The sequence below is a fragment of the Periplaneta americana genome, chromosome 16 (assembly GCF_040183065.1).
Source record: "Periplaneta americana isolate PAMFEO1 chromosome 16, P.americana_PAMFEO1_priV1, whole genome shotgun sequence".
Classification (NCBI taxonomy): Eukaryota; Metazoa; Arthropoda; class Insecta; order Blattodea; family Blattidae; genus Periplaneta; species Periplaneta americana.
Genome location: NC_091132.1, coordinates 69667394 through 69693547, shown reverse-complemented (window position 1 = coordinate 69693547; position 26154 = coordinate 69667394). Strand labels below are relative to the sequence as shown.

The 26154-nt window shown below is 37.1% G+C and overlaps 1 protein-coding gene across 1 annotated transcript in view; it reads right to left on the bottom strand.

Annotated features, from left to right (window-relative positions):
- Positions 1–750: 750 nt before the first annotated feature.
- Positions 751–26154, bottom strand: part of LOC138716405 (toll-like receptor 13) — a 114291-nt gene continuing 88887 nt past the window's right edge. Inside the window, exons 2-3 of the mRNA XM_069849469.1 lie at positions 8498–8678; positions 751–5433 (exon numbers count right to left, since the gene is read on the bottom strand). Coding sequence (XP_069705570.1) covers positions 3042–5433; positions 8498–8643 — 2538 coding nt within the window. The 5' untranslated portion in view covers positions 8644–8678 and the 3' untranslated portion in view covers positions 751–3041. The remainder of the gene's footprint in view (positions 5434–8497; positions 8679–26154) is intronic.

The window sequence follows — 26154 nt, the reverse complement described above, 5'->3', positions numbered from 1 at the left end:
TCCTCATGGGGGAAGAAATTTTCTCATGAAATTTTGGCCAGTATATGAGACCAGTGACCACCCACCATCGTGATGCACTTGGGGACCTACGATAGGTAACGAAATCCAGTTGCAAAAGCCAGCTGTAACAGCTGGGGGGATCATCGTGCTAAACACAATACCTCCATTCTGGTTGGATGATCGTCCACCTCTGCTTCGGGATGTGAACGTGAGGCCAACAGCCAGCTGGTGGGGTCTGGGCCCTTCAAGGATTGGTGGCGCCACGGATTATTATTATTATCTGAATTATACTGCACTTTGAGTATTGCAAAACTTAGTTTTTGAATTGTTGATTGACAAATGCAAGTATTTTATGTGCAATATTTACTGCACAAAGTACATACATCATGTTATGGAGTAAATTTTAATATGAACTTGAAATTTATAACGTATCTGATCTAGTTCATTACAGATTAGATCTAGTTCATTACAGATATGCTAATAAAGCTTCTGAACAAGATTATATTTTTCTAAACCAAATTTAAAGTGATGTGAAGTCATCTGATACTGACTGATGCTCGGGAAATTGCTTTATTATAGTCATTAATTTACAATGGTTTTTCAGTTCTGATAGCCATGACAAAAAATCCTATAAAATTGTTTGTGGCATAGTTAAATAAGTGAAAGCATAATTATTGATAATTTAATAAATAATTATTTCACTGGATGACTGTAGAAGTTGTAGCACAGAAAAGTACTGATGTGAATGAGTACCAATGAAACAAGTCTTTATTCAAATACTAAATAAATTAAAAGTCACAGTTAGTACGCAACATACATCTTCAGGCAAAGAAAATAAAAATCACACACTCTTTCACGATTTGAACGATGAGACTAAGGAAGTGTCACTACGAAAAATCTCCTTAATAAAATAATTGATATCCATTCTCATGTTGAGGCATCACACACAAAGTTGCAGTGTTCTTGTCATGTTGAAACAAATCAAGCCAAATTTGTAGTTCACTTCTCCATAACATATCACTTGGCCTTACACTTTTCCACTTTTCATTTCGTTTATTCCTTGTTCACAAAATTCACAAATTTCCTACTTTCATAAAATGTCATCATTCAGATCATACCATCTTCTAATTAAATTCTATTATAAAAACATTTCAAACAAAAAGAATATTGTGCTTGTACTGTAAGAGTCTAGTATAGTACTGTATTACAGATGCATAATGGAATGTTAGGCTTCAAGTTCATGTTTCGAATTTTCATCTTCGTTTGATTTATTCTTTCATTTTACGATACCTATTACATCAGTGACTGTAAATTAGTGGTAAGTGTGTTTAGAAGTTGACGATAAAATTATGTCAATAGTAATTGTAGGTTTGCCAGGTTTTCAGACTTAAAATAAGGAAGATTTTGGAAATTATTATCTAAACCATTCCAACACGACTTTATCTTGTAGAAAGTAATTTTATGTTTCAATACAGTTATAAAATATTTATTTAGAGTAACACTGAAAAGAACTATGTATATTGCAACTTGATTTTCATTTATTCAGTAATTTAACATCTTCTTTCATATAGTCTAAATATGAAGGATTGAAATTCGGAAAAATTTATAATTCAGATTTAATAAGTTCAGCCAAACGTTTGTTTCTAACTACACTGTCCATTTATTATTCATAGTACTCGTAAAAACAATCGGTATGAGAATTGGATCCTGAAATACTTGTCATTTTCGCTACCTATGCTGAAATAAATTAAAATTCTAAAAATGATAAAGATTACTTACATAATTATTCCCTACATCATGGGAATGACACTGCAGCAGACAAAAAAAGTATATGGCAGTACGCCTGTAGCAACTTATTTAAAAAAAGACGAAATTTATGTTACGAAAGCTTACCAACACGGATGGTAAAATACGAATAAACCAGAAATGTTGAATGTGATGTAGTGAGAGGTTACTTGTAACATGGCAATTTTAGCAGACAAATTTAATAAATAATAACAAAGGTAAATTTTAATAAAATATTAACTTAAGCAACGGGTATTACAAATTACATTTTCAAACTGTCATTAATACAGAAACATAAAAGATTAAATATCTGTAATGTCTGAAATGTCTGACAAAGCCAATATTAGTATATGGGTTTAAAGCCTGGAGCATCAAGAAAGCAGATGAAAGAAGGTTAGAGAGTTCAGAAATGTGATTCGTGAGGTGACTAGCTCGATCACAAACGAAATGAAGACATAGTAAAATAAGCAGAACCAATATCAGATTATATACAAAATTGTCTCAATGATTGAAAAACCACATTAAAATAATGAATCAGATTAGAATCCCAAAACAAAATTTAAGTTATAGACCTAATTCTGGTGGAAAAAGAAGTCTAGTTAGACCACAGAAAGAGATGACATGAAACCATAACAGGCAACGCGACCTACTTGCTGGAAGTGTGTGATGATAAGAAATTTTCTTAAATAAGTGAGCCTGGAGACTGAAGATAATATATGTGAAATAGGGAAAATCAGGAAAATACAAGAGATCGAACAATCCTCGACACTGATAAGAAGAAACATTAACTTTAACATTATATTTTGTAGAAACTGAGAGTATTTTCTCTTAATATAATGTTAAATATTTAGTAATGAAAATCAATGATTAGAAGATGTGTTTACTATTAGGCTTATTATGAACTTGAGATCTTCCCTTAAATTACATTCAGTTAAAATTCTGACTCTTGTTACTTTTTAAATTAACAAGTGATTAATTGTATGTATAAATACTGTAAGTAATGTTTTGACACATATTGTGCCACTTGATGTTATATAAAATCAGTGATGTAAACAGAGTTGAACTGATTGAGAGTTTGAGTACAGTTTAACATTTAAACGTAAGAAATATGAACTTTATTTTTCACAATAACGATGTGAACCAGATACTTGACACACAACATTTCACATTGATTTATTTTTCCTGTTCATTTTCCTCTCTTTCAACAAAATGTCCATTTAATTCGGTATTTCTTTTGGCACTGATATTGCACTGTACTAGGAATTACTTGATGGAGTGATACTTATAGGGGGAGGAGACAGAGCTGTTCGTAGTTTATCCCAAAACTGCCTCTGCTTCCTTGGTTCAGAGTCCCATTCAAGGTAAACCCTTGTTCTGAGCAAATACCTCAGCGTGGGAGTCATATGAGCTTCTGTCACCCCACCCAACTTGATCATAATAAGCGGGTCGCCCCCATCCTCATTTTCATCTCTCAAAAACAGGCGATGGTGCTCTGCCAATTGTAGTTCCCACCGGCACCACTGAGACCTAGCAAAGGCATCACTGATCACCAACAACGTTCTGCGACTCAATGCAACACTCTGAAGCACTGACTCAGAAATCACAGATCCTATCTCGAAGTCGCGTTCGTACACGCAGAGTTTGAGGAAAGGCTCATAATTCTCCAGCATTGCCACTAGCCGCACCACGAAATTTCTGTCCTCGTTGCTGTAGGATACAAAAGCATCATATTGGTAATTGTTGTACCCCTCGCACGCTTTTCTCCGTAGTCCTCGGCGTCGGATATCCATACGGGCCAGGAATACCCAATAGCGAATATACGATCGGTAATGGTAACCTACAGCTGCCACAGCGAAGGCAACAACGACAAAGAACACCAAAACCATTAGAGACCAGAGCATGAAGCGGTCATCAGTCGTAGGAAATTCGCAATCGTCCCCCAAGGATTCGATGTAGTCCACAACGAACCTATTCATCCACTCGTCAGGCGAGAAGCACCGCAATGTAGAAAGTCCTGCAATGTGCATGTCCTCGAGAGTGACGTTGTGCGTCTTGAGCCATTTCTTGGTGGATAAGAAAGGCGCACACTGACAAAGAAGATTGTTGTCGTAGAGTTCCAAACGCGTCAGGGAAGTTGCATCTTCCAATATGTCTGGGTTCAGGTACGTGAGTTTGTTCCGCGAGAGAAATACAACTTCAAGCTCGGAGTTATTTGCAAATATTCTGTTGCTCATATTCTTGGCAAAGGCCAGTTGGTTGTCTGAGAGATCGATGCCTATGAGACGTGGTAAAGGCGCGAAAAGATAAGGGCTTAGAGTGGTCAGTTGGTTCTCGCGCAGACTGAGGTACTCGAGGCTTGGCAGGTAACTAAATACATCGGAATCAAGGAAGGTGATGCTACAACCACTGAGAAGTAGCACTCTGAGGTTTTGGAGACCACGGAACATATCCGCGGTCAAGTTGTACAATTTTGGAAATGGATTGTATTCTAGGTTTAGGAATTGCAGTTTCCCAAGATCCTCGAAAGCTCCTTCTTCTAAGTGATGTATTGAAGAGTTCTTCAGTCCAAGATGCTTATCTAAATTCTCCAGACCTTTGAAAGTCGCTCTAGAAACTTTTCTTAGATTATTATACGACAAGTTCAAGAAAGAAAGATTGGTCATGTTGATAAAGCTCCCTTCCCCTATGTCGAAATAAGATCTGGAGCGAGGGTCTCCATTATTGGCCGAGAGATCCAGGGATTCCAGTTGTGGAAGCAGTACTCCAGGCACGACTCCCGGCAACATATTGCCACCGAACAGCAGAGTCCTGAGCTGTGGCATAAGCCTCGGTGATAAGGTACCGGGCTTGAGGTCCGTGGCCACTATCTCGCGCAAGTCCAAATACTGTAGGCGTGGCATGGGTGGAAAGAAGCCGGGTTTGAGCTTGTGGAACTGGTTACGCGCCAACACTAGGTGTGTGATGTTAGACTCTGCCACTGCTTCCATAACGTTCATGGGTGGACGCTTAAGGAAACCCATGCCGTAGAGACTCAGCAGATAGAGAGGCACGCCCTCCACCGCCAAGTGGGACACCAGCTCCGTGAGAGTGCTGCTGTTCAGCGCGTTCTGCCCCAGCAGAAGTGCTCTTAGGTGGCGTAATGGAATCAGGGCTGATGGGTGGATGAAGTCCAACTGACAGGCGATAAGGTGCAAGTGCTGCAGAGACGACCCGTTCATAGGTACCAGGTCCTCAGCAGCGATCTTCTGGAATGGGTTCTCATCGAGCACCAACTTGCGGAGGCTGGGCAGAGCAGAGGGAGTCAGTGCTGGCGCGATTAACCCCATGTCAAAAAATCCACCTTTCTTCATGCGCAGCTCCTTGAGGTTTTCCAGTCCGTCGAACACACCTGCCTCGAGATGCGTGAGGTTCTCGTTGTAAGAAATGGATAGGTTTCGAAGATAAACCATCCCTTTGAATGTGCCTGGTTCAATTACAGAGAGATGATTGTTGTGGTCGATCTCCAGTTCCTCGAGATGTGTCAGGTTGGCGAGGTCTCCTTGCTGCAGCGTCGTGATGGCAGTATTCTGCACCTGCACAACTGGTGCAGTCGTGTTGAGAGCGGACGGGAACTGCCTGCAACCAGTGCCGCCATCGCACACCACCAATCTGTAAAATAATAATAATAATAATAATAATAATAATAATAATAATAATAATAACTCCCCTTCAGAACAAGAAAACTAAGTCTACAAAACAGCAGTATTACCTGTGCTTTTATACATAAACGTGGATTCTAATACAAAAAATAGCAGGTCTCGTATTACACTCGAAAATATTTTAGAAAGATTTTTGGCTCTATTCTACACAAGGTTGCATGAAGAATCCAAGAAAATAAACAAAATAAAATAGTGAATTAAGCAGCCTGTATGAAGATCTAGACAGTGGCACTGGTGAAAAGCCGTCGAAATGGAACTGATAACTGCGCGCATTGTACTCTTCACCTAATATAATTAGGAACATTACATCCAGACGTTTGAGAATGGCAGGGCACATAGTCTGTATGGGTGAATAAAGAAACACATAATTATAGAGTGAGAGTTGGAATATCTGAGAGAGAAAGACTTTTGGGAAGACCAAGACGTAGACTGGAGGATAATATTACGAGTAAAATGGATTTGAGGGAGTTGGGATATGATGCTGGGGACTGGATTAATATTTCTCAGGATAGGGACCGATGGCGGACTTATGTGACTGCGGCAATGAACCTGGGCTCCTTAAGTCATTTGTAAGTAAGGTGGAAAGCTGAATACTATGGTGGGTAGGCCATATTCTACATCGAGATCGGATAAATCTCCTCAGAAGAACAATGAAGAAGAATCCTGGATGGAAAATGTCACTTGGGGGACAGTCAATGTCAAATGAACCATTTCACAAAACCTTAATGTCACGGATTTGGTTTATTTTCTGTACAAAAGGTATTAGGAGAAAGTCAAATGACTTATTGATGATATATATTGATCGTTTAAATGGTATCAATAATTTGCAACACTTAAAAGTAATTGTTAAAAAATCTCACCACCCGACTTTAATGCATTTTTTAAACTCTCTTGGCGTTCTTCTATAAAGGCAACACTGTTCATAATGTGAGCGACCAATTCCTCTCTTGTTTTTAATTTTGTCCTCTGCAGACTTCGCTTTTCACTTATCCCCATTGACAATAATATGAACAACTAAGGTCTGGGGACAGTGGTGGCCAATGAAATGTTAGATTTAGGTGACGTGTCACCTGACGACTATAATTTCTATGTCATACCATTTTTAAGGCTTTCAATCAAGAAGTCATTTGTCTTTCCTTCATATGTTTTATAAGGATTTTTATGAGTATAACGTCGAAACGATTGTATCACCCCCCAAATTGAAAATTGTACACATATGTATATGAACTTTTTTACTCAATATAGTCTATACTATCACTCCTAAATATTTTATATTCCTCCTGAAGCACCCTATATATCTAGAATAAAATTTTTCTCGAACAAAATGCTAATATATGTGTAACTGTTTTTATAACGGACAATAAACCGATAAAAGTATAATTTACTGATTATGTTCTACTTTCAAGAAAGGAATGACGCTACTCATAATATGTGATATATGTATAGTGTATATGTACAGTACATAATTATTAATTAATTAATTCATTCATTCATTCATTCATTCATAGAATTCTGCCCAAGGGCAGGTCTTTCACTGCAAACCTAGCATTCTCCAGTCTTTCCTGTTTTCTGCCTTCCTCTTTGTCTCCTCATATGATCCATATATCTTAATGTCGTCTACCATCTGATATCTTCTTCTGCCCCGAACACTTCTCCCATTCACCATTCCTTCCAGTGCATCCTTCAGTAGGCAGTTTCTTATCAACCAGTGACCCAGCCAATTCCTTTTCCTCTTTCTGTTCAGTTTCAGCATCATTCTTTCTTCATCCATGCTTTCCAACACAGCTTCGTTTCTTATTCTGTCTGTCCATTTCACACGCTCCATCCTTCTCAATATCCATGTTTCTGCCCCCATACAATGCTACACTCCACACAAAGCACTTCACTAGTCTCTTCCTTAGTTCTTTCTCCAGAAGTTCACAGAAGATGCTCCTTTTTATATTAAAAGCTTTCTTTGCCATTGCTATCCTCCTTTTGATTTCCTGGCAGCAGCTTATATTGCTTATAGTAGGCGCCAAGTATTTGAAGCTGTCCACTTGCTCTACTGCCTCGCAAGTTTATCTTATTTACTTTTCTTCCTACGACCATGGTCTTCGTCTTGTTGGCATTTATCTTCATTCCATAGTGCTCAAAGCTGGCACTTAGCTCCAGTAGAATATCCCTTAGTATCATCTCCTCTTCTGCTAACAACGGCATATCATCAGCAAATCTTATACACTTTATTCTTCTTTCTCCTACTATCACTCCTCCCATGTTCTGAAAACAGTTCTTCACTAAATCCTCCAAGTGGATGTTGAATAGGGTAGGTGATAAAGGGCATCCTTGTCGTACTCCTCAACCTATTTCACTTCCTTCTAACATTTTACATAGTTATATAAAACTTGAAAGTTATGGGCATCGTTAATGAGAGATTACATCTGACAATTTTTTAACTTTTGCCTACAATCCACAATGACCTGAAATAGCTACTGCTATCGTCCTGACATTGATACTTGCGTTTTCGCGTTGAAACTCAAAAACTGAAGTTGGATAGGTTCAAGAAAAAGTATTTGGTCTAAAAAAATCCATTCAGAGGGACTATGTTTCATTATTACAGAAGCAAATAACTTTCAAAATGTCTGGTATTTTTCATTGAAAATAAATCTGAAAAATTTTTATTTGAACGTCTGACGAACTTAGTTTGCAGCAGCATTTGCTGCACAAGCCATTAGTATCTTATAAATGAGATTATTGTATTCAGATTCGCAGATAACACACATCGGATGCTCTCCTTTCTCATTGTTGTCAGCTTGCATCATTTACCGCTGACAGCGCCACATACAAACATTGTTGCCACTAATTATTGAATGACCCATGTGGAATGAAGACATGAAATCTGCTGCAGACGAAGCTGTGGCTGTCGCCTTTCCATTTCCAGTCTTAATAATAATAATAATAATAATAATAATAATAATAATAATAATAATAATAATAATAATAATAATAAAATATATAGGTATCAGTATTGAACGTACTTGTTCGGCACCTCGTTGCAGGAGCAATCCTCGTGGCGAGGCACCGGCGAGGTTCCGTCGGTTGGCACCAGCACGCTGCCCATCCACTGGGGCACCCGCTCAGCCCGCACCACTAGCAGAGTCAGCAGCCACCACGCCACCACCATACCGCCTAGCAGGCATCCTCTCCGCCACCCTTCGCCTACAACAAGCATCAGGTAAGCGCAAATTAAATTACGTATGACTAATTACACTTTTACTACGTCACACTACTTTTGACCTATAAAACGGTACGAAAGGACATCTTTCAACTAATCATGGCTGCTTATCGCACAATTTTATCGCGTCCCTAGCATGTGTTTAATTTTATCGCGTTCCTAGCATTTGTTTATTTTTATCACTACCCTAGCATTTGTTTCTTTGTTTGCCAACATTTCAAACTGCACTGGTCTGGACGTCAAAAAACAGAAAATTACAAACCACTCCAGTCGATGCACAGCACTTTCAAATATGACTCGCATTGGCATTCAAGAACAAGAATTAATAAAGAACACTGGTCACATATGAAGAGGACCATTCGGAAATCCTGAATAAGTTCACTTCTTTTACGCACACGTCCAATATAACATCAACTGAACCACCAACCACTAAAACATTCAAATTTGAAAATTGTACTTTCAATAATTGTTTCTTTTAAAATTATTCATGTTTATTTTTTATTTCATCATCGTTAATTAAAACGTTTCTTGTTTATTTCATCATCCCTAATTAAAACTTTTCTAACACTTGTTTATATTATTTAGGTTATGTTTGTTATAGCTTCTGCTATATGATATTATGGATAGTCACGTATCAGAGATTGTTTAATACCAAGATTTATTGAAAATCATCTGTCAAGTGACTTTGATTACTGGGATCCGGATGATTGAAGTGGAATGCAAATGTTTTAATAAAAATGAAACTGAATCAACAAAGCCTTCGTGACTAGAAACCGTCCACAGAGTTCAATGAAGATTCCATAGTTGGCACAACTGATAACAAGAAAACATAATCATAAAACACTACTGACATCTAGCGTAATGTTGAGATGGTACAATAATACATTTGAAGACAGTTGTATTTTCGTAACCCAATTAATATTTTATTGTATTGGAGTACTTTGCTACGGTACTTCTAATCTTTATATACTTTTTTCTAATCGTGTAACAGTCAATTAAATCCCACTCGAGTTTTGATTTTCTCTAGATAAATCAAAACCTCTAGTGAGATTACAGTTGATAAATACACATTATCTGCTGTTGAGTTTCTTATTTCTTAAAGATGAAGGAATAAGCAGCATCTTAAATTTGAGTACCATAAAAAAAAAGTGTCGCGAAGATAGCACAACCCTTCAGCCCTCTTATGATGCTGCAAATCACATTAGATGCATTGCGACGTAAAATAATGACGTCCTTCCCCACATCAAGTATGGACACCCGTTCTGCGATCCGTGGTGAAACAAAAATTGACAATTTCAAATGCTTACTCAAGTGGTTCCCAAACTTTTTGAAGATGCGATCTACTTTTGGGCGAGACTCCAGTTTGCCATCGCTCACTACTGTACCGGTTCTTGACTCCATTCCAAAAATTCAAATCCCTATAAAATCGTAAACAACTATAATTTTATTCAAAACCAGTAGATACCATCCGAAGTACGATTTTAAACAACAGCTTTTTAGTATTTTCCGAAAGAAACTCGAAACAATTACGACAGTCATAGATGGATATTGAATCCGTTGCGTTCAACTGGCTGAAATTCCAAAACATATTAAGGAAAAATTCATTGATATATGCGCCTACTGATGGAATGTTGAAACTAGACCTTTTTTCGCAGAGGATTGACCAGTTTTGCATCAAAAGAATACCTCGGGTTTGCGAAAGAAGCTCTTAAATTGTTGATAACATTAGCAACCTCGTATTCATGCAAATTAAGTTTCTCTTCTATGATTTCCATCAAAACAAGAGCGAGAAATCTCGAATTTGAAAATGATATCATTGTATGTGTATCGAATACTTAGTCCAGATTTGAGAGGCTACGTTCAGAAAAACGGGCACACTTATCACTAGAGGGCGGATCTGCACAAATGTAGTTTCATTTTCGAAACCGAGTGATGTATTTTACTTGCTGGTGTAACTCTGGTACAGCGCAAAATGTATTTTTTTTTTTTGTTTAAAAAACTAATATGATATAAATGTTGAAATATATATTATTTATAATGAAGAATATTACTCTCATTTATTTATACTTTTATAAATCTTGTTTTGCGTCAGTGAATTTCCAAAGAAGTAATAGAGGTTTACAACTAGCGACCAGTAATCTTTAATAAACAAGGAGGTTTTGCAATTTGTGATGAATAAAGAAATTCAGCGAATTTCCATAGAAGTAATGGAGGTTCACGACTAGCGACCAGTAATCTTTAATAAACAAGGAGGTTTTGCAATAAAATTTGTGATGGATAATATTTTAAAGAATTCAGTGAATTTCCATAGAAGTAATAGAGATTTACAATAAAATTAGCAACCAGTAATTTTTAGTAAACAAGGAGGTTTTGCAATTTGTGATGGATAATACTTTAAGAAATTCAGTGAATTTCTATAGAAGTAATAGAGGTTTACAACTAACGGCCAGTAATCTTTAATAAACAAGGAGGTTTTCAATTAGTGATGGATAATACTTTAATGGTCTCGCTCTCTCTCTCTCTCTCTCTCTCTCTCTCTCTCTGTCCCTCTACAATTTCAAATGTTGGGTTACTTGTACAGTTATCTGGCTGGAAGTGGCAAACGTTTAGACTTAATTCGTAATGAAAATTAAACATTCTTTTACATAGCCTACAAGATGGTCCAAAGGACATCACCAAATTTGTTTCATTGTCTTTCTTCTGCATTGATACATCGCTGAAGACGATCTAGGTCACTGAAACATAAGTACTTTTCCGCACAGTATCTAATCTGAACTCCTATGCCAGCCATATCTGGATTAACTAATAAAATAATAGGAATCCAACTAGTCTTTTTTCATTTAAAGCAAAGTATGTGTAAAATTACGCAACTGCACTGCCGCTTTAAATTCCGTATCGATATTATGTACCAATTAATGCAGTCATTTTTGTCAGTAGAACCTACGTTGTGTACCTGCTCGTAACACGAATCAGTGAGCATTATGCACACCGACATTTCAAACCGTATAACTTGGCAGCGAAATTAAATTTGTGCCATGACGGCCAAGTAAAGAATGAAGCCATGCCGGTGTTCCCAAACCCGTCAAGCGGAATGATGGGCCGACAAATTGAAACTCTAATGACTGCAAATTACACCTCACGGCACATGCGTCTACATTAACTGGCCACAGTTGTCATGAACAGGGAATGCTATGACTTAGTACTAACACCTTTACAATCTCCTTCAAAAGAGATTTGCGATTAAGGCAAATAGAACTGTATCAGGTGATAAACCTGGGAGCGAAGTTGCGGAGGGGGCTATTGAAAAATTAGGAAGGAACTGTAAAAGCTATAGAAAAGTTTGTTCTTTTGTAATCTTTGCAGATTATCTGTTAGTGTTTATGATGAGGCATTACACTTCAGAAGCAAGAACTGTTAGAATAATATAGAAAATTATATAATTATATGTAAAATTGATTTATGACAGGATTATTAATTTTTGGTCCTACAGAATTCTTTGTTATGGTTATTTGTTAATGGCGGAGAGAAAGGCCATAAGGGGGGGGGGAAACAAAGGAAAAAGATCCGATTGAGCCTCGGCATAGCTCAGTGGTAAAGCACCCAGTAAATAGAACTGGGACCCCTGGGTTCGATTCCCGACGCCAGAGCAAATTTTTTCCCATCATTAACAAATTCAATATTTATATTTTGTAACGAATTTTGTAACTTTTTGTTTCAAATAAAGAGAAAAGAAGAATGTTATATTCGCACATAGGATATGAACATATTAAAATTGAGAGATCACAATCATCACCATCATCATAGATTGTAAGACTTAGGCCTACTGGCCTGTACTAGTGTGTGTATATGTATGTATGTATTTAACCTGGTAGAGATAAGAAACGATTAGGAAAAACACGGAAATTTTACTTGAAGCAAGTAAAGTGATAAGTTTGGAAGTAAATCCCGAAAAGACAAAGTATATGGTTATGTCTCGTGATCAGAATATTGTACGAAATCGAAATATAAAAATCGGAGATTTATCCTTCGAAGAGGTGGAGAAATTCAGATATCTTGGAAAAACAGTAACAGATATAAATGACACTCGGGAGGAAATTAAACGCAGAATAAATATGGGAAATGTCTGTTACTATTCGGTTGAGAAGCTTTTGTCATCTAGTCTGCTGTCAAAAAATCTGAAAGTTAGAATTTATAAAACAGTTATATTACCGGTTGTTCTATATGGTTGTGAAACTTGGACTCTCACTTTGAGAGAGGAACAGAGATTAAGGGTGTTTGAGAATAAGGTGATTAGGAAAATATTTGGGACTAAGAGGGATGAAGTTACAGGAGAATGGAGAAAGTTACACAACGCAGAGCTGCACGCATTGTATTCTTCACCGGACATAATTAGAAACATTAAATCCAGACGTTTGAGATGGGCAGGGCATGTAGCACGTATGGGCGAATCCAGAAATGCATATAGAGTGTTAGTTGGGAGGCCGGAGGGAAAAAGATCTTTAGGGAGGCCGAGACGTAGATGGGAGGATAATATTATAATAGATTTGAGGGAGGTGGGATATGATAGAGACTGGATTAATCTTGCACAGGATAGGGACCAATGGCAGGCTTATGTGAGAGCAGAAATGAACCTCCGGGTTCCTTAAAAATAATTTGTTGCTGTTGTTGTTGTTGTTGGTAGAGATAAGGCCGTTAGGCCTTCTCTTCCCCTCTATCAGCTTCACATAATAAACTATACTCCAATTGGAACCTCTAGCGCTCCCTTAATCTTGCCCATTCTTAGTGAAATTCGATATGGATCCAGTCTTAAATAAATACGGTAAGGTCAGTGTTTTCTTAACCTAACATGGAAAAAGTTACTGTATCTCAAAATAAATTTTTATTAATTAATTAATTATAATCACCTTTAACTTTTAACACTCAGCACAATGGTTATAAATCAATCCTAAGCCTTTAAAAATTATTTGCCTTAGTCTGCGAACAACTTTTTCACAGTACCTGTTACGGCTTCATTCGATGAGTACTTCTTTCCTTTCGAAGTTTTTTCTTATTTTCGGAAATAGATAATAGTCTGACGGGGCTAAATCTGGTCTATTTTCTGCAACGCACTCAGAGGCTTGTGAGCAGATGAATTGTCTATTAGGAACAACACACGTTTGGAAATTTATCACAACTAGAGATGAACAAAACTAATTGCCGCTCTCGGTCGCTGTGTTCACTGCATTTGTCTTTCGAGTCTCGGCTCGTCATTCTCGCTGCGCTTCGAGTCTCGCTCGTCATTCTCGAAATAGCATTTGGTCGGCACTGAAAGATTTCGTAACTTTGAATAACATACATCATTGAAATAAATAACATAAATGTTTAAATGAGACAAAAAGACAAAACAGAACAGTATCTTAGTTATCAAAATGTTCTGGTTCTATTATATGATATTACCTATGGTTATAGGGGAGAGTCGGGTAGTATCGGACATCGGGTAATATCGGACAGTGAGTTTCTTTCATCTACCACACGATGATAGTACCTGATTGACATGGTTACGTTTGATGTCGCATAGAGAAACGTAACCATGTCATTCAGGTACTACCATATGGTGGTAGATGAAAGAAACGCACTGTCCGATATTACCCGATGTCCGATACTACCCGACTCTCCCCTATAAATAAAAAAACAATTCTCAAATAAATTTGCATTTCTAAGAAACATAAAACATGACATTAATATCTTTTTACTTGAGATTGCACACTTGATCTTAAACATATGAAGAAAATTTCTAGCCTTTTAATAAGGGTCTAGTAATTAAATAAAGACTGGGGAACGGATTATTATACACTGAAAGGTAGAAATGTTTTAAATAGGCTACTTGATTGTTTATACATATATAACAGTTGCCAAAGCAGATAAAAGTTCAGTCAGGTATAAACAACTGCTAACTTCGGGGCTTCGGGAGATGATCAATATCAAGTCTCGGAATACTCACAACCAGTCTTTACGTCAAGGACGCGACGTAATACAACATTGTCGTGCTGGTTTTCGGCTTTGCGGGCGCTATTAGTCTCGTTTTCTCGATCGTTGTTCATCTCTAATCACAACGTTTCTCCACAATTTTTTTTTCCCCGAAGAAAATAATGAAGAATATTACAGTTTTACTCTGTTGTACGTAGTTCTTCAACTAAGTAACTTAGAGCATAGAAAAATAAGCCGGTAGGCTAAGAGTTAGAATGTTGAAAAAAGTAGAGAGAAGGTATCAAGCAATAGGCCTACTTCCTGAACGTTGCAGGAAGTTTGTTTACATTTTAAGTCTCCTGGAAAGTAAATTGGCAAAACATGCGACAGTTATGTAATGAAGGAGGATTTAACTTGTGTAAAATATAGGGATTTGAAGAACAGAACAAGAAGCTGAAGATAATGTTAACATTTCTTGAGAATAAAAAAAGCTATGAGAAAATGAACTGGATTAATCTGGTCTAGGGTTCAATTTATAGATACAATTGAGAACCTTGGTGTTCCACAAAGCAGGAGGTTCTGCTGAGGATGCACCTCATTTGCGAGTCGCTAAACGGACAAGTTACGTGTATTGTGTGATTCAACTTGCTGACCTCACCTCGGGAGCCTCAAGAATTCGTTTCCGGTACGGCGGAGTGCAGTTTAGGCTTTATGCTCTCTTCGTGCCAGCACGTTCCCAGATAGCGTTGCTCCTAATATAGGACATCCCGAGATAAACAGGCATCCACCTGTAACTATGCGCTTCCCACTGTACCCTTCTGTATTTATTTGTCGATACCGTTTCTGCTCAGCTGTTATTATATGTATGCAAGGAAAAGTAGTGATTGAAGCATTATTTTTTTGGATATCTAAATAATTTATTTTTATAAATCCCAGAAAATGATGGCAGTATCGATGGAATTAAAATTTAATTATAAATGTTTAATTAGCCACACAATAGTAATAAGCGTTACAAGAGCGGTATGTTGAAGTTTTCATGTTCGAGGAAAAGTTTGAAAAAGCGAAACGTAGTTGAGCTTATTTTAATTTCCGAGAATTGAAAGAAAACATACCGCTCGTGTATCGTACATTATTTTGTGCGAAGATCGTTTATTACATACCTGAAAGAGGAATTTCTAATTAGTTGCAATGAAATCTCCATCTTGGTTTCTGTTCAATGACGGCAAATTTGCAAAACAAAAATATCTATCTAAAACATTGTTGCTTTAAAATGTTTTCTGTGTTTACTATACTCCAGCAGGCCATGATATACGTCTGTCTTTCCCCCCCCCCCTCCCCACAGTCTATAAATTCAAACTTAAAACAAACGGTAAGGTTATGTAATGATTTATTTTTCATTTTAATATTTTAACAATATTATTTATATAACATATTGCAGTAATAACATCGGCATCTGGAATGTTGTTGATTTTTTCATGGCTTCCTTAATGTTACTTGCATCACGAATGCAGTAACTTTAGTGGAGTTGTAGAGTTTACTTAATTTTTGCAAATATTTAAAAACAATAATTAACAGTGCAATTTAGGTGAAATTGCAGTGGTAAGTTTCCAATTTATAATTATTACTATATTGAACGTCTCTAAAAATATGTTAAAAGCCTAAAGCAGTAAAATCAGTATATCACTTAAGCGGTAAGAAGAGGGAAATTGTTATGTGTGTTAGGTTGGGAATACTGAATGTGGAATTTTAGACTTTCCTTGGATTGGTTTTGTGCGGAAACCAAGCAAATGCGCACGATCTCGCACAAAAGTTATTCTTAGAATTTGAATAAAACAAAAATGTTAAAAAATCTGCTCTGTAAAACTATAAGAGAAAGTATTAAAACAAATGGTGAAGAGGTTTTGAAAATAATAATAAAGTCACAATGGATTACTGGGTAAGTTACGGAATATACGTGTATTTGTCGCTCTATCATTCACTATGTAACTTCAGAGGGGAAGACAATTGCCACTCTATTACTCAGAGTAAAAACATCCAACGTGCAGGAAATTTTAATGTATCGTAAACACAAATTAATTTATAAAGGCCTGTTACTTAGACAGGGTAGACAGCCAGGTATCTCAGTACAACTAGCTATGAACTGGATAGTCCTGGGTTCAATCCCGGATGGTGGCGGGATTTTTCTCGTTATCAAAACTTCCATAACGGCTCGGGTTCACTGAGTCTTCTGTCAAACGAAGTACTGGAAATTTCCCGGGTTAAAGGGCCTTATTATGCACTATGTTACGTCAGAGGGGAAGGCAACTGCCACCCTGTTAGTCACAGTAAAAACATATAACATACAAGAAACTTTAATGTATTGTAAACACAAACTGATTTTTAAAGGTCTCTCGGAGCTTCATTCTAATGCTGAGGTCATGAAAGCACGAACTACTACTACTACTACTGCTACTACCACCAGTAGTAGTAGTACTAGTAGTAATACTGATGTTATTGACCAATCGTAGAGTTCCGTACATTTTTGCACACATTACCGCCATTAAAGTATATACAGTATGAACATCGTCATTAAAAACCATAAGTGACAAGTTGGGTTGTCGCCGAGTCCCGAAGTAGTTATTTATAGAGTTTCCTTGAAGTTAAAGTAAACCTTCTGATTATTTTAAGCAAACTCCACGTATTTAAAACTGTATTTCAGTAAACTGTTTCGGATGATGCAATAATGTCAAGGCACTAGAGGAGAATGTGTAGAAGAAGGTGCACTGGAGTAGCGCGAAAGGGAATGGGCTACTGTAGTCTCTTCCGCCAGTATTGCTATCAGAAAAGTATTTACATTTCAGTATAATTTCATCCGTTTCGCCACAATGATAAGCGATTATGACCGTCACCAACATCATGAATCTTATGGCTCTGATGTGAATTGAGGACCTAGATGCAATAAGAGCGCGAGTAGATATAAGTTATTTTGAGAAATTGAGAGAAAAAGTTTTGAATTTGAGTAACTGAACAATAAACATTAGTGTTAACAATCAGATAAGGCATTTCTAAAGTTTGTACTTGCATAATTTCATGGATATAAATAATTAAATTTTCCTAACATACGCTGTAATTGCATGGAATCCACACATATTATTTAAATTTGTTTTGACTATTTAATCAGATGAACATGAATGCACTGTGATTGGAAAACAGGTTTGGATGATTCTTTGAATTAATTAACATGATTATGAATCACTACAATTAGATACACTATATTCATAATTATTATCACTTTTATGCACTGTTCTCGCACATGTCTCACCAGTAGGCGCCATTTTGTCCCATTCACGCTGTAGCCGAGGTATCGATTTTGTTCCGTACAATAAGAGCGTAGCACATGGCAACCATTTCTGTTAAGCTCCTGAGCTCTAGGAGCTGGCGACGGAATTAAGAAGAAGTTCATCAGACAGCATAAGATTTAAGGATCTTGAAAACGATGCTTATGCAATAACAGCATGAGTAGACTTACGCTGTTATTGTATCCGGGTCCTCAATTGTTGGAAAAAATCGTACTCGGAAAAATAATCAGGAGAATGAAGTAGAGGATACTTCTGACAAAATTAATAGGTCTATAGGCTAATTATTGATTTAAAAATTTGTTTAATGTATAGACGAAATAATTATTATTTAATTGTTCATGTTATAGTTATGAATGTCCAAAATAGGAAATTGAATAGAAACATTAATAAAATGTATTCCGGCTATACTTTACAACTTTACTAAAGACATCGTTGGGTACGGTTCAGTGTAGTCTAACATTGATTTCTATACTTCGTTCTATAATGTCTGACGGGAGATGTAAACACTGCCGGCAGAGGAGGAGAGAAGTGTAATTATTGCTATTCAACCAATGGCAGAGGTCTCATTTCACGCTTGTCTTGAAGTTTGGCGGGGAGTAGAACGCTTCAGACTTCAAGTCAAGCGTGAAATGAGATCACTGCCATTCGCTGAATAGCAATTATACTTCTCTCCTCCTCTATCGGCAATGTTTACTTCTCCTGTCAGACATTATGGAACGAAGTATAGATCAATGGTTCTCTGCGTCCTGTTGACTTGTATCAGAGTGATGCATCGTGGAGTTTGCTTCGAGAGGGGTTCCGTTTTGAAAATTCAAAATGTGAAGTAAAAGCGTTGAAATTTTAGAAACATAAATCAAGAACAGCAAGAACATGAGTTCACTTAGTTATTAATTGATCTTCCATTAATTTCCGTCCACTGAACCCAGATACATACATTCACATCCCAATAAACAAATTAATTGACTGATGTATTAGAGATTCCCACCAATCATGCGTCTACTTTTCAGCTATGGGATTTAGGTCCGACATTGGACTGAAGTTTTCCCGTAAACATTAATTTAAATTTCTACATTTGACCACAGTCTAGTATATACAGTCACGAAGCTTGAGTTGTGAGGGTGCTAGGAACAATAGACTGTGCCGGTACTATTTTGCATTGTCTGTAATGAAGCGATATTAGCGATCCTAGTGGTTAGCAACTATCTATGGATGCATATTTAGTACGTATTGAGCTTCGTGACTGTATATACTAGACTGTGATTTGACTATGAATATTGTAACGTGAGAAGTGACCATGCAGATTGGAACTCATGTGGTCAATTCATATCTTTCCGTTAACTTTAAACAGAATAATGTTCTTAAATAAAGATGATTTGAATTGAAGTCTTTTAAACCTTGTAGCTCAGTAGGCCTATATTCTTACCAAAACAAATATTTAATATTGTATATGCGAACATAAACGTTAATCTTCTTTTATTCTCCTTCACTTCACGCATTACGCAAGAAAAATGCCCGTTCTGCCTTGAAAGATATCCTTAGACGATCTGTCACCTATCTTCTTCTGGGTCCCACTTCCAAATCTTTTTCTTCGTTTGCATTTATATATTTGTTTAGGCAGTCTTGTGTGTGACTTTCATTCCAGATGCTCTTTCCATTACTGTTTCTACTCTTATTCTGCCGTTCATTTGATACATATTAAATTCTTATTGGATATATTTATTCCTTGCTTAATCTTGTTTTGTGCATCCTTTGACTTTCCATAGAAATTTAATTTTCGGACCTGTAAGCTTATTTTACTTTTTTTTTTTTTTTTCGTAGATGAAATAATGAAGACATGTAAAGCCAGAACGGATAAATCTGTAGTTGGGATGTGGAAAATGAGACCAGTATATGTACAGGCTTTAGTATATGCAGATGATATTGTGCTCATAACAGATACAGAGAGCAAACTACAAAAGGCAGTGACGGAATGGACGGAAACATTGGCAGCAAGGGGTATGAGAGTTAATATGAAGAATAGTAAAGTTATAATGGTTACAAGGACGGAGGAACAGGTAGAAAATATAGAGATCATGTGCTCAGGACAAAAATTAGAACAAGTTGAGTCCTACAACTACCTTGGAACCCGAATGCACCGAACAGGAAAACTCCAACTGGAAGTCCGTAACAGGGTCCAAAAGGCAACCTCGGCATACTTCGCAATTAATAACATTAATTATATTTGGAAAGTCAGAGTTGGAAAAGAAAACAAAGACCAGGGTTCAGAAAGCAATTACAGAACCAATACTAATATATGGATGCGAGAGTTGGGTCTTAACAAAACATGATTTAAGTAGGGTGAATGCTGTACAGATGAAGGTGCTAAGGAGAATAGCAGGTAAAACCAGGAGAGACCGGATACGAAATGAACGCATCAGAGAGGAATTGCAACAAGAACCAGTGGTCAAAAGAATAGAAGAACAGCAGTTGCGGTGGTATGGACACGTCCAAAGGATGGAGGAAGGAAGGAAGACAAGGCAGTTTGCAGAAGCTAAACCCCAGGGAAGTCGCCCGAAAGGGAGGCCAAGAATAATGTGGGAAGAAGTTATCAAGGAGATAGTCGAAAAAAGGGGAAAGTCGATTGCACAAATAAAACTTCTTGCAGCTGACCGGGATCAATATAAGAAATGGATCAGAGGCGACCCCTCCACGCTGCTTAGACGGCAATAAGGAGGTAGTGAAAGAAGAAGAAGAAGAAGAAGTTTTTTTCGTGAACAATTCTGTTCTCTAAGACAGTGCAGGAGCGGCGACCATGTTATTTTTAATTCGTTTATTTTACGACACTTTATCAATTTATTATATAACATCTGAGTGAAATTAAAGTGATAATGCCAGCGAAATGAATCCAGGATCGAGTGCCGAAAGTTACCCAGCACTTGCTCTTAATGAGTTGAGGGGAAACCCCGGAAAAAACCTTAACTAGTAACTTGTCCTAACCAGAATTTGAACTCGCTCGTGATTATATTGTGAGACTTTATTTTTGATTCTCTGCGTATTTTTTTTCAGGGTTCAATTAATCGTTCCACAAAAGTAATTGAAAGTTATGTAATACATTGTATTATGCCGTAATCTTTATCGTAACTAACATTATTCCCTAAGTCATCGGTATCCATTCGGTGATTCGCGACTTACTCTTTAGTCACTATGCAACCTGCAATGTAACTTCCCCTGAACTCCTCTGCGTCTCCGTAAAACTCGGATATCCATCATCCCTTGTTTACTATCACTGGAACACAAATACAGTGACGTCAGTGAAGCACATCAAAAGTCTGTCTATGTCAAAACCTTTAACCTCTAAAAAAGGAAGATTTAATTTAGAGTCGGAAGAAGAGTTTTTCTGCAATGCTGGCAACAATATAAAATTCTTTATATTATAAGAAATACAAAAAGATTCGATCTTTCTCCAGTTTTGTGGAATCCATGTTTGGAACTACACATACCTGTGAGCATTTCTTCTCACGAATGAAAATTGTGAAATCAAAATGTAGGACCCGCATAACGGACAGACATCTTTGTGACCAGTTACGGTTGGCAGGCAATGTGCAATATAACTCCTGATTTCAATTCAATGTTACTTGAAAACGTACGTGAACTGACTTCAGCAGCTTTTGTTCTGTTACAATTCAACTTACAGACTTTAAAAAAGTTTTTATTTTTATATCGAAGTAATGATGATTAGGTATTTAATTTAAATTCATTAGGAACTCTTAACTATTCGAGTAATAAAATTATTTACTTCTAACTTATTTTGAGTTCACACCTGTGGAGTAACGGTTAGCGCGTCTGGCCGCGAAACCAGGTGGCCCGGGTTCGATTCCCGGCCGGGGCAAGTTACCTGGTTGAGGTTTCTTCCGGGGTTTTCCCTCAACCCAATATGAGCAAATGCTATGTAACTATCGGTGTTGGACCCCGGACTCATTTCACCGGTATTATCACCTTCATCTCATTCAGACGCTAAATAACCTAAGATGTTGATAAAGCGTCGTAAAATAACCTACTAAGAAAACTTATTTTGTTTAAGGTACGTTTAATTTTTTTTATTCTTTTTATTGGGTTATTTTACGACGCTTTATCAACATCTAGGTTATTTAGTGTCTGAATGAAATGAAGGTCATAATGCCGGTGAAATGAGTCTGAGGTCCAGCACCGAAAGTTACCCAGCATTTGCTCGTATTGGGTTGAGGGAAATCCCCGGAAAAAACCTCAACCAGGTAACTTGCCCCGACCGGGATTCGAACCCGGGCCACCTGGTTTCGCGGCCAGACGCGCTGGCCGTTACTCCACAGGTGGTACGTTTAATGATTAAAATAATTATCATACCACTCAAGCATCTATAAGTCAATAATTTAATTTTGATTTTGTACATAATGAATATACTTCCCAATGATGTTTAGTGTATTAATAATCCACCACTGTTTTACTCACCGTCCCTTTCAACCCTTCCTCCCGAGGTCATGTACCTAAACAGAGCTACAAATGAGTCGGCACTATCATTACTTTTGGCCGTCCATGCCCCAATTAATGAAAGCAACTATTGTTTTAAAAGTATACACTCGTTAATAATCATTATCTTAGTTCGCACTGGCTCTTTGCCTCGAAACAACTATTGTTTCACAAGTATAAACTCGTTATTAATCATTATCTTAGTTCGCACTGGCTCTTTGCCTCGAAGCAACTATTGTTTTACAAGAATAAACTCGTTATTAATCATTATCTTAGTTCGCACTGGCTCTATGCCTCGAAGCAACAATTGTTTTACAAGTATACACTCGTTATTAATCATTATCTTAGTTCGCACTGGCTCTTTGCCTCGAAGCAACTATTGTTTTACAAGAATAAACTCGTTATTAATCATTATCTTAGTTCGCACTGGCTCTGTGCCTCGAAGCAACAATTGTTTTACAAGTATACACTCGTTATTAATCATTATCTTAGTTCGCACTGGCTCTTTGCCTCGAAGCAACTATTGTTTTACAAGTATAAACTCGTTATTAATCATTATCTTAGTTCGCACTGGCTCTTTGCCTCGAAACAACTATTGTTTCACAAGTATAAACTCGTTATTAATCATTATCTTAGTTCGCACTGGCTCTTTGCCTCGAAGCAACTATTGTTTTACAAGTATAAACTCGTTATTAATCATTATCTTAGTTCGCACTGGCTCTTTGCCTCGAAGCAACTATTGTTTTACAAGTATACACTCGTTATTAATCATTATCTTAGTTCGCACTGGCTCTTTGCCTCGAAGCAACTATAGTTTTACAAGTATAAACTCGTTATTAATCATTATCTTAGTTCGCACTGGCTCTTTGCCTCGAAGCAACTATTGTTTTACAAGTACAAACTCGTTATTAATCATTATCTTAGTTCGCACTGGCTCTTTGCCTCGAAGCAACTATTGTTTTACAAGAATAAACTCGTTATTAATCATTATCTTAGTTCGCACTGGCTCTTTGCCTCGAAGCAACTATTGTTTTACAAGAATAAACTCGTTATTAATCATTATCTTAGTTCGCACTGGCTCTGTGCCTCGAAGCAACAATTGTTTTACAAGTATACACTCGTTATTAATCATTATCTTAGTTCGCACTGGCTCTGTGCCTCGAAGCAACAATTGTTTTATAAGTATACACTCGTTAATAATCATTATCTTAGTTCGTACTGGCTCTTTGCCTCGAAGCAACTATTGTTTTACAAGTATACACTCGTTAGTAATCATTATCTTAGTTCGCACTGGCTCTTTGCCTCAAAGCAACTATTGTTTTAGAAGTATGCACTCGTTATTAATCATTATCTTAGTTCGCACTGGCTCTTTGCCTCGAAAGGCTATCAGTTTTGTTTTTAATGTTGAAATGATCATGTTTTATTCTCCATATATTTGATTTAGTTTAAAACTTATTTTGGAGGATAAATAAGTCACCAGCAGACGAGACTATATTTAGATAATAAACATTAGGCTAATATAAACAAAAATATACATAGAATATTGCAGCATGCTTACATCTCTAGACATCAACAAACTTACGCACCCATTCTAGGAAGTGAGAATGTACGAACGGTTCAATGCACAAAATGACGACATTTCCGCATGTTTAGATGGAATTAATGTAAGAGAGCAAAACATAAGTGCTTCCCCTTTCGGGGTTAACAAACTCATGGGGTGTTCTAGCAAGTGACTACCGTTTTCGTAGAACTACATCTTACTCATCAACATGAAGCATGTGACGTCACATCCTCCAGTTCGAAACACCTGTGATGCACCAAGCAGGCATGCAGATAAAACAGGTCTGGAAGTGTGTCACCCGCACTGTGTAATTAAATAATTGTGCTCCCTACTTTATTGAGATAAGCTCTCGAGGTCACTGGTTCAAATCCTACCGAGGATGACATTGCTAGGAACGATAGCTTCAATGTAGGAGCTCCGGAACAAGTCCGTTGAGTCCAGTCCAACCGTAACTGAGTTTGGAACTTTGGAGTTGATTCATTCTCTCGAAAGGATCCACCTTAGGGCTACAAATTCAATTCGAAGGGAAATGCAATAAGTGATTTTGAAGCGAATGGAATTTTTAGCATGATAAGGACCCTTCTGAGAGTTTCAAACTCAATTACGAACGGAGGTGAACTTACCGAGTTTTGTTTCGGATTTCCTCAATTATTCTTCGTGTTGTTCCTTTTACGATGTCGTCGTCATCATCATCATCATCATCATCATCATCATCGTCGTCGTCGTCGTCGTCGTCATCATCATCATCATCATCAACAGGACTTACGCCACTCATTTGACCCGTTCCGTCTCCAAGATTTAGGGAATAAATTGATCTTTCCAGCGTCTCAAAGGTCATCCAATTGATCTTTTACCCTTATTAAATAAATAAAGAGTAATTGTCGATCGATATTTTGTCGAGTGTAAAGTACTAGATCGTATATATACAAATTCATGATTGTTGAAATCTGTGATTGAAAAGTGGCCGACTATGTTCCAGATAGTTTGATTTACATAAAATTCTAATGGTTTTCTTTTGCAAAATCAAGACACTTCCAATTTTGGTTTCATTTCCCCAGAAAATTAGGGCATATCGGATTATCGACTGAAAGAAAGAAAAGTAGGCACATCTTAAATAATTTTGAGAAACGCAAGTCGTTAATTTCTTTAACAAGTAATATAAAACTCTTGATAGCTTTGTGCATATGTATTCGATGTGGCATGTTAAACTGGAGTCTATAAAAAAAAAAGGCCTAGAAATTTTGCATAGTTGAGTCTGCTGTCCTTATTTATTAGATAATTTAGGCTAAAAGTTATGTTGATAGTTTTTTTCTTGATTAAGCAAGAAACCATTAGATTCAAACCATAAAGCCATCTGTGATAGAATATTGTTTTTAAGAGCGTGTAATTGATTTAGAGCAGAGCAAGAACATTTGCCTTCATTTTGTCTTGTACAACCCCATGCTTACGGGAGCCGATTGATTGCATGCAAGTAATCTTTGTGTATGCATCTTAAGCTTCGGAATTCAGAAGACATCAATCTTCCGGGTTTGATTCTACTGTATCAACAGCAGCATTTATTGAGAATAGATAATAAATAGTATGATGTAAACAGTGTTGGGAAAGAGGACGGTATCGGTCGAGACCTTTGTTTCATTTCCTTGCGGAAACTAAGCTAAAACACGGAAAAGCAAGTTCAGAACAAACCTTCGGTGCTCTGAAGTATTTTTCTTCCTTTCCTTCCCTATTCTTAGAGAACACGAATCAAGACGATGCCCACTATATCACAACGCTTCCATTAGCATATTTTTCCGTACTCGACACAAAGCACTCCCATCAGGTACACTAACTTGAAAACTCAAATTAACACAATGACAGTCGAGTATGAACGCTGCGTGACCCGTGCATTATCATCATGTCCTATGCAAATTAAGCTAAAACAACATGCTCCTTTCTCTCACATTCTTGCTGGTCGCAGTACTACAACGAAATGTGATGGCCTTGCATTTGGACAATATTTCTGTGGGTCCATTTACGACAAACAAACATCGTAGCTCATTCATTTAAACAGGAGAAATTACATAAAAGTGGCTTTGCAAATTGCATTACTTCCTCTCACTAATATCATATCAGTGAATGTTTATGGTTTCAGTA